The 13,537-nt window shown below is 38.9% G+C and overlaps 1 protein-coding gene across 4 annotated transcripts in view; it reads right to left on the bottom strand.

The window, feature by feature from the left end:
* The window catches only part of LOC127796663 (retrovirus-related Pol polyprotein from transposon RE1), a 30,153-nt gene that overhangs the window by 11,182 nt on the left and 5,434 nt on the right, over positions 1–13,537 (bottom strand). The window contains exons 1-3 of one of the 4 annotated variants that reach the window (XR_008022045.1): positions 941–12,037; positions 770–855; positions 548–623 (exon numbers count right to left, since the gene is read on the bottom strand). The exons of 1 other annotated variant lie outside the window; for it this stretch is intronic. Coding sequence is in view for 1 of the 3 variants with exons in the window: in XM_052328925.1 (XP_052184885.1) it covers positions 589–623; positions 770–2,006 (1,272 nt within the window). In the remaining 2 variants the exon portion in view is untranslated. Of the gene's footprint in view, positions 1–528; positions 624–769; positions 12,038–13,537 lie in introns of those variants that run through there. 2 more of the 4 variants (XM_052328925.1, XM_052328924.1) reach the window with 2 other exon arrangements.

Here is a 13,537-nt window from a genome sequence, read left to right as displayed (position 1 = left end):
GCAATTCCGTTTTGTTGGGGGTTATAGGGACATGTGCTTTGATGAATAATGCCATCGTCTCTCAAGTATGTCTCGAATTCAGAGGAGAAGTATTCTTTTCCATTATCCGAACGAAGGATATGAATGGATGTTTGAAAATTGTTGAGAACCATTTGATGAAAGTTCCTAAAAAGTTTAAAGACTTCTGATTTTTCCTTCATCAAAAACACCCAACACACCCTAGTATGATCATCTATGAAAGTGACAAACCAGCGAGTATTGGTTAGATTAGGTAACCTAGTTGGCCCCCATACATGACTATGGATAATGTAAAAAGGTTTAGTTGGTTGATATGCATGAATAGGATGAGAAGATTTAGTTTGTTTAGCAAGAATGCACTCTTCACAATTGAATGAATCATTCATATTATTGCTAAATAAATGAGGGTACAAAATCTTTAAATATCGAAAGTTCGGATGACCTAATCTTTTGTGCCATAAGTAGATGTTAGAATCTGAAACAGTAGAGGAAACAAAAGAAAGCTGTAACCTAGAAAGAAAAACAGGAGCTGCAGCCGATCCTTGCACATAATAAAGGCCTTCTCTCTCCTTAGCATTGCCAATCATCTTCCCCGAAACGAGGTCCTGAAACACGCAATGAGTAGGAAAGAACGTCACTTTACAATGCATATCTCTAGTAGCTTTGCTGATAGACAGCAAGTTGCATTTTAATGAAGGCACATATAGAACAGATTTCAGCCATAAACCATCTAGATATACCGAACCTTCACCTTCAACATGTGATATTGCACCATCTGCCATAGTTACCCTAATATTCTTCTCACAACATTTGTAATCCATCATACCACAACGAGATCTGGTCATATGGTCGGAAGCTCCCGTGTCAATAATCCAATCATTCTTATTAAGCAGCTTAGACAGATAACAATCATAAACTATACCTTGTTTTACATGGGAGGCTGTTGGGTTTGATACTTCCTCAGAATCAGTGGGTTTTGTAACCCTTGTTTGGTTTAAAACTTGTTGCAGAATTTCCAACTGGTTGGACGTTAGGGTGATACTTGTACCTTCTTCTGTATCTGCTGCATAGGCTAGTTGTGGTTTTTTCTGATTCTGGTTTCTCCCCTTCCAATTAGCTGGCCTTCCATGTAACTTCCAGCAGTTTTCTTTGGTGTGGTTTGGTTTCTTGCAATGATCGCACCAAGATTTATCTCTTGTATGATCTCCTCGAGGTGCTGTTATCCTTTGTTTGGAGACTGCAAGTGCTGATCCACCCTGATTGTTAACTTCTGTTGTTGTGTGCATCATCACCCTTTTTCTGCTTTCTTCCCTCCTTACTTCGGCAGAGGCCTCCTTGATGGAATGAAAAGGTTTTATCCCTAGGAGTCGTCCTCTGACTTCATCTAAGTCAAAGTTTAGTCCCTGCAAGAAATCAAACACCCGCTCCTTCTCGACCATCTTAGCATGCCTCACTCCATCTTTTGTACACTCCCAGTTTATATCATAATATAGATCTATCTCTTGCCATAGTTCAGATAGAATATTGTAGTAATCAGTGACCGAGTTGTTACCTTGGCGGGTGGTTCTTAAGGCCGATCTTACCTCAAAGCATTGTGCTGTATTTTCCATATCCGAATACAAACTTTGAACGGCATCCCACACTTCCTTGGCTATCTTATAGAATAGGTAGGTTCTCCCTATCTTTGGCTCCATAGAATTGATGATCCAAGCCATCACTATGGAGTTTTCAGCATCCCAGGTACTATACTCGGGTGTATCAGCATCTGGTTGTGTTGTTCCGCCTGTGAGATAACCCATCTTGCCTTTTCCTTTCATCACCAACATAACCGACTGAGACCATTCCCGATAATTGGTTCCGGTAAGCTTATGTTGTGTGATTTGAAGGGTATGATGGTCTACTGAGATAGGCGAAGGGGATGGAAGAACTGATCGTGCTGCGGAAGGCGCGATATTGGAGGTTGCACTGGTGGTTGAGAAATCGGCCATATTGAGGAGAGTTAATGTGCTACGGAAGGTATGGTAATTTACAGAAACCTAGGCACTGATACCATGAAGAATTTAGAGGATCAAAATTCTGATTGAGAAGAGATCCAAAGCACAAAACAACTATCTTTGTTCTGTGATACACGGCTGTGTTAAATACAGCAATACAACCTATCTCCAAGTTAAAAAATAGGACATTTAAATTACAAATTAATAACAATTTATTTAGATAATAAAAACCTAATTTTTTCAGATATAAAAAAGGCTTTATCTTCTATCTTCTTATCTGGCCTTTTGTTTCAAATCTCCAAGATATAATTTCGGCTTTATCTCTTCCAAGATTATCTTCAACAGAAACGAAAAAGGAAGCAAAAAAAGTTGTTAGTAAAGCAAGGTCAAAAGCATATGAAAATCTATATAAACAACTTGATACAAAAGATGGAGAAAGAGATATATATAAATTAGCTAAAGCAAGAGAAAGAAAAACAAAGGATCTAAACCAAGTGAAATGCATAAAGATGAAAACCAAAATATATTAGTGAATGAGGGAACGATTAAAGAGAGATGGAATGAATATTTCACAAAATTATTCAATGATGGTGGGGACACAAGAGTTAGGTTGGGACATCTTAGTAACTCCGAAGAGAACGCGAGCTATACATTTTATCGACGCATAACTCCAAATGAAATAAGGCAAGCATTAAAAAAGATGAAAAATCATAAGGCGGTGGGACCGGAGAATATACCAATAGAAGCATTGAAATGCATGGGAGAAGAGGGTATCTCCTGACTAACAAAATTATTTAATGCGATGTCTTGGAAAATCAGTTTAATTTCATGCCTGGTAGGTCAACAATAGAAGTTATATACCTACTGAGACGCCTAATGGAAAAGTATTGGCATCATCATCAGAAGGACATGCATATGGTGTTTATAGATCTAGAAAAGGCCTATGATAGGGTCCCTAGAGAAGTATTATGGAGGGTTTTAGAGAAGAAATGAGTCCGAATAGCCTATATACAAGCCCTTAAGGATATGTATCACGGTGCAGAGACAATGGCCAGAACATGCGAAAGGGATACTAAACTGTTTAAAATTATAATGGGACTGCATCAAGGTTCTGCACTAAGTCCATACTTATTTTCTTTAGTAATGGACGAACTAACTAAACACATTCAGATAGAGGTGCCATGGTGTATGCTATTTGCAGATGACATAGTGTTGGTGGATGAAACAAAAGAGGGAGTGAACACTAAGCTTGAGTTTTGGAGAAACAATTTAGAATCTAAAAAATTTAAATTAAGTGGAAGAAAAACATAGTATATGGAATGTAAATTTAGTAAGAATGCAAGAGTGGAGGATGTTATAATAAAATTGAAAGACCAAATCTTACAAAAAAAAAGATCATTTTCGATATTTGGGATCAGTGATTCAAAAAGATGGAGAAATTCACGAGGATGTCACGCATAAAATTAAGGCAGGTTGGCTAAAATGGAGAAATGCATCGAGATGTTATGTGCATAGTTATTAAAGGCGCGCCTAGGCGCAAGGCGCCTTAAGGCGCCAGTTTGGCGCCTCGCCTGGGCTGAGGCGAGGCGGTTTCTGCAAGGCGCGCGCCTTGCAAGGTGAGGCGCTGAGGCGCGCCTCATGAAAACCGCGCCTGCATCCTGCCTGCATCATTTCTTTCTCTCCTCTCCAGCATCCCCTCTTCTCAGTTTCAGCATGTATACATCACTACTTATTTACAAAGTAAATGTCCACATTTTCTTTTATTTATATTTTACCTTCCATTTACTTTAATACATAAATGTAAATAAGAAAGTACCCCCCATTTGGATTCAATAAAAATATCTAAAAAATCAAAATCCATAACAATAAGAAAATAGAATTTTGATTTTAGTACAAATTCAGGATTTAGCGATTTTACCACCCCCAAAATACATACCTACTATTTCTTGAAAAATTCATTAAAAATCATTTTAACAACAATGAATATTAACTATCAAAATACCGGGAGTTAGTTTTTCAAAATGAAAACATTTTCTTATATGTCTCCTTATAATGCCCTAATCTTTCAGACTTAGAAAAAATGCGCTAATCTTCCAGACCTAGAAAAATAGCATTTTTCAAAATGAAAGCATTTTCTTGATTGTGGACTTGTAGTGTTTATTGATTGTGGAGAATACTAAAGCTATTCCAAAATGTCCTCCATCAATAAAACAAGAGATTGGAGAGTACATGCAAAAGAAGAAAAATAACAGGGAATCAGGGATGAGCAAAATATGGCACCGTAAGATGATGATTTTCAATTTGGTGAAGGGTATGATGATGATGATGATTAAAACTTCTTTATTGATTGTGGACTTGTAGTGTTTATATGTTTGTTTAGAACTTTGCATGATGGTTGGTACTTGTTTGAGTTTGAGACTTTAAGTTTGAACTTTGATGATGTTTCTAGTTTAGAAATTGTATGATGAATGAATTAACTTTAATGTTGTTAGTTTAGAATTTGAAGATAATGAAACATTAATGATATGCATGTGTTATTATTGATAATTTGATAGTTTTTTATGATTTTACAAGATTTTTAGTTTTTTTTCTAAAAGGTGCGCCTCGCTTCGCAAAGGCGCGCCTCGCGCCTCAGGCTCCAGGACCCTTTGCGCCTCGCGCCTTTCAGAACTATGGTTATGTGATGGTAAAATCCCACTAAAACTAAAAGAAAAATTCTATAAGACAGCTATAAGACCAGTCTTGTTGTATGACTCAGAATGTTGGGTAGTCAAATACCAGTATGAGTAAAAGACGAGCGTAGCGGAGATGAGAATGCTAAGATGGATGTGCGGCCATACAAGAAAAGATAAAATTAAAAATGAGGTTATTCGTAATAAGGTAGGAGTAGTGTCAATTGAGGAGAAGATGAGAGAGACTAGACTAAGATGGTTTAGTTATGTCAGAAGGAGACCAAGAGACGCTCATGTGAGGAGAGTTGATGTAATAGAATAATTAGTCAAAAAAGAGATAGAGGCAGATCCAAGAAGATTTTAGAAAAGAAATTAAAATTTGATATGAAATGTATGGGCCTAAATGAAGATATGACAAAAGACATAAATATATGGAATTCTAGAATTCATGTAGCTGACCCCACATAGTGGGATAAAGGCTTGATATGTTGTTGTAAAAAGAGGAATAGGTGAAATGGTGTTGGGTAGAGCTGGTTTTAATGTGAGTTCCTAGCAACAACTTTTCTTCCTTTTCCTATTTTGACAAATGATACTCTTTCAATTTGTAGGCCGTGGCAGACAGAAACGGAAGAATTTTAAGAAGTGTTATCTGGCATTTCAAAGCAGTGTCAAGATTACATGTTAATCTTGCTAGAAGCCTAGAAGGTCATTGATAAGGTCCACCAGTTGACCATGGGTGTAAGGTGGCTCTTCCCTCTACATTAAAGTCAACTTTGAGATCCTCTGATAAAGTCAACCTTCTTTGGAGTGTGGTAATAGAGAGATTTGAGGACAGGCCAGCCTTGTAGAAAAGGCAATATTTGCCAAAAGGTAACCTAAGGTTACCCTCATAAAAGATGTTCTTTCTAGCCTTCCCCACGTAAACCTTTTGTTGTTTAAAACATGGGAGAAAATTTCAAGATACTTCCTTTCTGAAGTGATATATGTGAAGAGTTTAATTTAAGTACCACTTAGTCATGTGGGAACATTTTTGCCTTCCAAGGAACCAGGGTAATTTATGAATTTGGATGTCGAGCTAGTTTAGCAAAGCCTTGTCAACTAGTCGCTGTAGACATTTACTAGTAAACCTAATGGGTGGAAAAGGAAAGTGATCAAATAGTGAATACAGCCTTGAGTCGGGGGATCTGTCTAATGATGTGATTTCTACTCCTTATGGAGTTAGTTTTGGAGAGCTATTATGAGGGTTTGAGAGGATTTATCAAAATTTATTCTCTCGAATGTTGCAGATCAGTGAGGAGTTTGGTTTTGATTAAATAGTTAGTGCATCCATAGTCCATACATGAGCAATTTTCAAATTGTTTTTTGCTTCCTCTTAATAGAGAAGAGGGGGTAACAAAGTGTTTCTCATTTTTTTTTTTTTTGTTTAGGAATGTGAAGTCTCTCTGTGCATTGTATATGTAATTTTCAACACTAGAAAACTGACTTGTTATATTTTGTCAGGATTCTTTAATGGGTATGGCACCCATGCCAAGAAAGAGCTCTATTAGTTGCTCTTCCTGTGGTGGAGAGACCCTAGCAACAAAGGAATTTTTTACTTTCTTAGAAAGGATTGAGAAAATCAGTTCATCTCCCAATGTTTTATTTGGGCAACCATTCCTTAGCATCATGTGGAGAGAGAAATAGTGAAGTCTAGAAGGTGTGCTTCTCCCAAAGTTTTACCTTGCTGTAGTTTTTTGATGGTTTAGTCTTACTTGTTTGTACCCAGATAGGAGAAACTACTGATTCCTTGTTGTCAGGACCTAGGGGTATAGAAATAATAGATAATAGATGTATTCCCTTGTTTGTATTTGCTATTAGTTTGGATTGAACTAGCTGTAATTAGAAGTAGTCGTAGTTGTACCTAGAAGGCAACAGCCTTCAATTATAATTGGTTTGAATATTTGGCAGCCCTATTGGCGCCAAATCACTACTATCTGGATCATTATATAAGACTGACCTAGCATAATTTATGGGCATAAATCACTACATTTGAATATTTCTGATTTCACTCCTCCAAATTCTCTCTCTCTCTCTCCCGATCTTACTCTCCATCACTTCCTGTTCTTTTGATTCTCCCCGTTCTTCGTACGACAATTTGGTATCAAAGCATCATTCCTCAGAGGTTTTCTTGTTGATTAATTTTCGACAGAAAACAATGGCTGTTGTTCGACCTGCCGTTCAACGTAGCTAACTCTTAGAATTTGATTCCGACGCAAGGAGGATTGATTCTCAAAATTTGGAGACGACTACGAAAACTAAAAGGAGTGGCAAGTGAAGGCAAAGCAGAGCCAGTAATCCTCGACCATCGAATTGCAATCTTGGCTATTGTTCCCTAGCAACTAGGTCTAAGTTGCTGCATGTGATCATGGAGAGGTAGCTAAGTTCAACGAATGTTAGCAGAGAGGCGTGAAGTAGATCCCAACAAATTTTGGTGATTCCAGCAAATTCGAGTCTGAATCTTGAATCTCGGTTGTAAAAATTCAGAAGTGTCGTACAACGGGGTTTCCAGCGACACAGGTGAAGTGAGTTAACAACAATTTGAGATAGATCAACCGTGCTTGTTGATCCATAGTGAAGCAAATCTGGAGCGTTAGCTGATTGACAATTGGTTGCGAAATGGAATGGGTCGTGTTGATGTTTTGCCTAAGTTAAGTGTGTTGGAAGATTAGAAAAAATCAGAGGAGCCAAGGTTGATGATCGAGTGGCAGTTAGTGTGCAAGATATTTCTGTAATTAACATAATATACTAGGGGTAATATAGACTTTGTAAGAGTCGGTTATATCCCTAGGTTGGTCCGCCCCACAGTCTATAAATATGAGGGCAGGGGATCAGTTGTCATCATCAATCTAAAATCATTCTATTCTCTTATACGGGTGCAGTGATAAAGAGAGAGAGTTGTGAAAAGAATAGTTCTTGGAGTCTTTTGAGAGAATTGTACTCGGGTTGTATGAGAGGGCGAGTGATTCCATTGTACTAATTTCTTTCGTTGTTAGTGGATTATTCTCTCGGTGGAGTTGTTGGCATGAACCAGGGTAAAATCGGCGTGCAAGAATTGTGGTTTGATCTTTCTTTTTCTATTTCAATTCTGTCTTTCGTTTACTTTCTAATTTGTATACATTTAGTGGTTGAGTTGATAAGTGACTTGAGTGAGATATTGTATACCGATAGTGCTCAAAGTTTCAACAGGTTGCATAAGGCAATTCAGGAAACAACAACGAATTGATTGAATAACAGAGTCAATCTATTTCTGGTGGTGTGATTGGAGTCAATCCATTCAAGAGCGTTGGTTAGAAATTGCAAATGAGCAGGCCAGACGATTCCAAATTGGAAGGCGACTTGGCCAAACAAATCCGATTGTGATTCTGACGAGTTCTTAATGATTGGACTCGTATTGTGGAGGCGCAATTGGGCAGCTAGAGTAGGCGAGTATTGGAGACAGGCATGATCACGACGACTCCTAGTTCCAGTTGATCGGAATTCTCAAACGAGCAAGGCCATCCCATCCTCAAAGCTGTTCGTAGGAGAATTTCGAAGAAGCTACAGCCGAGGCAATCAATTTAGGAGGAGTGAGGCAAGCAAAACTTAACAAAGCCTGGCGGAATTCTGGTGAGTCTTTGTTCGAAAGTGGAAGAGCGGAGTAATTCTGGCAAATTTCGTCTATGATTGTTGAAGTTTTGTTGTTAAGTTTAGTATGCTGGGAGCTTAGAAGAAATCAGAGGAGTTCATAATGGTGATCAAGTGGCAGTAGTGTGCAGGATATTTCTGTAAATATCTGTATTTACTAGGGGTAGAATAGACTTTGTAGAGTCAGTTATGTCCTTAGGATAATCTGCCCCATAGTCTATAAATATGAGGGCAGGGGATTAGTTGTTCGATCATCAATCACTCATTCTATCTCTTATACGAGTACAGTGAAAAGAGAGAGAGTTGTGAGAAGGATAGTTCTTGGATTCTTTGAGAGTATTGTACTCGGGTTGTATGAGAGGCAGAGGGATTCCATTATACTGATTTTTATTCATTTCTTAGTGGATTGTTCTCTCGTTGGAGTTGTTGTAGTGTCATTTCCGTGGCATGAACTAGGGTAAAAATCAGTGTGCTGCAATTGTGGATTGATCTTCTTTTCTTATTTCAAGTCTGTCTTTTATTTACTTTCTATTTTGTGTATGCATTGAGATTGATTTGGTGAGTATTTGAGTGAGTAATTGGGCACAAACTGTGTTCCGAATTTAACATTTGCATAAAGAATATTCTAGAAGATCAGAAAGAATCAAAAGAAGCCAGATTGATGATATAACCGGAAACAAGTTACTTGGATAGGTTCTAATTAAGTCGATTATAAAAGGGTAGAATAGACATTGTGTTGTTTTAATTTACCCCTTGTAATTTCCACCCAACCCTCTATAAATAAGATAGATAGGCAAACTAAAATGATCATTCTGATCATTCGATTTCTACTCTTCCTGAATACGAGAATTGCTATGAGAGGAAAGACTTGAAGTTTAGGAAGTTCTTTGTAATCTCGAGTTGAAGGCAATGTGCTGTGTGATAGGAAGAGAGGAGAGGGTTTCTATGGGTTTCTTGTGTACTGATTCTGGATTGGAATTCTAGTGGATTGCTCTTGGACCGTGGCTAGATATAGGACTGATTTCGATCAGTTCGAACCAGGATAAATCCTTGTCTCTTGTTGTGGTTCGGTTGTTTCTATCTCATTTAAATTATGTTCTTGTATTTACAGTTTATATTTCTGTTGTTAATTGATTTCCGAGTGAGGAGTGTTGAGAGAATTGGCAAATAAAGTATTGATTGAGTATCTAAAGAGCTCCTAATCCTAACAGATTGGTATCAGAGCCAAGAACTCTTTCAAGGGCTGCCAAGAACCCTAGAAATCTTTAGTTGTAATCTCTGTTATGGCTTCCACACCCTCTTCCCCTAGATATGACATAGAGAAATTTGATGGATCTAATGATTTCAGTCTATGAAAAATTAAGATGAGGGCGTTGTTGGGAAACTTGGGATTAGAAGAAGCCTTAGAGGCAGAAAAGAAATTGCTCGAGAACGCCACTGAAGAACAGAAAAAAGACCACAGTGAGCGCGGGAAAGAAATCAACAAAAGGGCCTATAATACTCTAATTCTAAGTTTAGGAGATAAAGTTCTTAGGGAAGTTTCAAGGATAGAAACGACTTAAGCTTTATGGTCTAAATTAGAGAGTCTTTACATGGCAAAAACCTTGTCAAATAGACTATATTTAAAGGCAAAGCTTTTTACATTTAAAATGCAAGAAGGGCAGAAACTACAAAATCACATAGATGAATTTAATAAATGTCATGACCCTAGGAGCAATAAAAAGGCATTATTGTAATAGAGTATAATAGTTAGTTAAGGATATTTTACAAGTTGTTAGAAGTACATGGATGCTGTTAGGATGTTAGAAATTAGTTAAGCATCTAGTTATGCCTATAAAAAAAGCCAATTGTAAGTGGAGAGCTTTTATGCTTGAATTGATTAATGAAACTCTCATTTTCTCTCTAAGAATTCTCTCAAATCTCCCTCTCATTTCTCTCTATTGCACTCCTTCAATTCTCTTTAATTTCTCCTCCATTTATGTTCAAATTCCCCTCTAAATATTATATTCTTAATCCTAAGCCTCTCAGATCCCTCCAAATGCCAATTTTAACCCGTTATGAACCCTAGGTTCATGAAAAATTGGTATCAGAGCAGTCGTTCCTGGCTGTGGTTTCGGAAAATCAATAGCCTCCGATCAGATTTGAAGTAAGCAAGCCAGATTCAAAGCGAAGCTAGTCGGTCATTGAAGGCAAGTTGCAAAATTCAGCGATTCCGGCAGATACGAGCGAGAAAGTAATTCTCACTCGAGTCTTGAAGGCTAAGTCGATAGTAACTTCAGTTGTGAATTTAGTGAGCATTGGTTAGAAATTGCAAACGAGTAGGCCAAGCGATTCCGAATTGGAAGGTGACTTGGCCAGATGGATCAGATTGTGATTGCGATTCCGACAATTTGTTAACAGTTGGGCTCTAATTTTGGAGGCGCAATTGGGTAGCTAGAGTAGGCGAGTATTGGAGACAGGCGTGATAACGACTCCTAAGGGAGTTCTAGTTGATCGGAATTCTCAGGCGAGCAAGGCCTTCCCATCCTCGGAGTTGTTTGCAAGAGAATTTTGAAGAAACTGTAGCCATCGATTCTCAATTTTGGAGAATTTCACTGGTTGCATCACAATCGCTCAAGGAGGGCGAGCAACCCAGACGATTCCAGTGGAGAATTACGAGAGATCCGCTAAAGTTGGCTACGCGGACAACACCAGAGGCGACGCGAATTGAGGAGCATTTGCGATTAGTGTGGGAGTTCGTCAAAGGTGGTGACGCAGACAGCCAGGAGGGTCGCGACTGGAGCAATCGACTGGTACGGGAGATCCGTTGAAGTTGGCGATGCGGGCAGATAAGGAAGCTTCAGACTGGTGCGTTGCTAGTGTTGCCGCTTGATAGGTTGACGATTCCAACCCAGATGGTGAGGAGCGAATCTGGGCAACTTATTGAATCCATCGTAGTTGCTATCAAATTTTGGATATACCAAGCGAGAGCAAATCCGAGGTCGCTAACTCCTTCTGCTTGAGTTAATCGAGTGGCCCTTCTTCGGTTGCTTCACCCTTCTTCCTCCATTCTCGAAGCAAAAGCAAAGCACTCAAAAACAAGCTTCCCTACTAGAGATACTTCAACAAGGAGTGTTGTTGTGACGCTTCAGCATTGAAGGCTGCAATAGAATTGATCGAACTCATAGGAAGTACCCTGGGCTTCCGGTTCGACTGCAAATGCGAAGCATCAGTTGATTCATTGTTGTGTCCAAGCTGCTACAGTCGCGGTTTGGGAAGATCGCTAAACCATTTCAATTTCGACATGCAATGAAGGTGAGAAGTGGATTCTTCCAGCTTATCCAGCTCGTTGATTGGTGGTGCTTGAGGCTGTGAGTAGAGGAAACAAGAGGTAGATTTTGGCTGTAAATTTTTGACTAACTTGGGTCAAAGTGGAAAGGCAAAGAAAAGCGGGTGCCCCAACTCTTGAGTTGCAATTGAGGTTGACTAACTTGGGTCAAAGTGGAAAGGCAAAGAAAAGCGGGTGCCCCAACTCTTGAGTTGCAATTGAGGCGAGTATAGGAACTGCTATAACAGGGAAACCAAAAGCATGTATAGAACTCCCATTTCTTGGCCGTCAAAGTATGTTGTTGGTGAAAATTCGGCCATGGGTAACAGTGCATATGTGAGACCATTGGAGTCTCAATTGCAACAGAAGAATTCTTTGTTTTCAGTTGGAATGGAGCCTCAATGGCAGCCAAAGAAGGCTGCATTTTCAGTGGGGTATCCTATTCGTGAAGCTAGGGGCAGCAATACATATATGAGGCAGAATGCTTCATTTTCATTTGGAATAGAGCCTCTATGGCAGCCAAAGAAGGCTGCATTTTCAGTTGACCAGAAGCATCAAACATGGGGAAAGGATTTTGAGAAGGAGATCAACCAAGTTGACAAGGAAACAAGAAGTGTAATACATGAGGAGTGCGAGGAATTTGGCTGTATGTTCCGCGAGAAGTTGCAGGAGTTTGCAATGATACTAATTAAGAAGTATCATTACAACTTCCTGGTGAAATATTTCGATGACTATCGAGAAAGTTTTAATATGGAGGAATTCCTTAAAGTGGAGCAGTTGAAGGAGGATAGCCTTGCTGAAAGTAAATCCTTAGTGTACTTCAGCTACCAGCAAGTAAAAGTATTTCCACTTGAGGAAGCCCCTACTGAAGATATGGAAGGGTCTAAACATACTGCTCCTTTGGTCTTAGTTGTGGAGGCGTACATGGAAGAAGGGATTGTAGAATTGGGGGATGGCAATCTAACGGTTGGTAGCACCTCAAGCAGGTCCACTAGTACTGAGAATCCAATTGCTAAAACCCTCAATATGACACCGTTGGAAGAGGTAACTGTTGAGGATGAAGCTGCGATGTTCGCTAGCAATCCGGGAGCCAAAAATCTTGGAATGGAAACGACCACAACAACCTTAGATTGTGGAGATCTGAAATCTATTTCTCTTGAAAGAATAGGAATGGAAGGAGTTGCTAAATTTCCTACTATGGATCAGTATGTTTCTGATCTAGAGCAATGGAGGACGTAGAAGGATAAAGTAAAACAAGATAAAAGGAAGAAAGGGAAGGGATTCTTTGTTGGAGGGACCATGACCCTTGTTGTTTTGCTTATTCATGTTTCCATTGGTGTGGCAGCAAGACGTAATGTTGTTGCTGCTGAGGAGAAAGAAAAGAGAAAGCAAAAGAAAAGGAAAAAACAAGATAAGAAGAAGGAAAAGCAAAGAAGAAACCAATGGATGAAGATGGGCATCGGACGAAGAAACAGTGGCTTGGTTGTAATAAGTTTCTTGGGGACAAGAAACCTTTCAAGGTGGGGAAATTGTCATGACCCTAGGAGTAATAAATGGGCATTATTGTAATAGGGTATAATAGTTAGTTAAGGATATTTTACAAGTTGTTAGAAGCACATGGGTGCTGGTAGGATGTTAGAAATTAGTTAAGCAACTAGCTATGCCTATAAAAAAGGCCAATTGTAAGTGGAGAGTTTTTATGCTTGAATTGATTAATGAAACTCTCATTCTCTCTAAGAATTCTCTCAAATCTCCCTCTCATTTCTCTCTACTGCTCTCCCTCAATTCTCTCTAATTTCTCCTCCATTTTTGTCCAAATTCCCCTCTAAATATTCTGTTCTTAATCCTAAGCCTCTCGGATCCCTCCGAATGCCAATTTCATC

This window comes from Diospyros lotus, chromosome 3 (genome assembly GCF_014633365.1).
Source record: "Diospyros lotus cultivar Yz01 chromosome 3, ASM1463336v1, whole genome shotgun sequence".
Lineage (NCBI taxonomy): Eukaryota > Viridiplantae > Streptophyta > Magnoliopsida > Ericales > Ebenaceae > Diospyros > Diospyros lotus.
The sequence above is the reverse complement of the archived record's forward strand: the minus strand, read 5'-3'. Positions and strand labels throughout refer to the sequence as shown.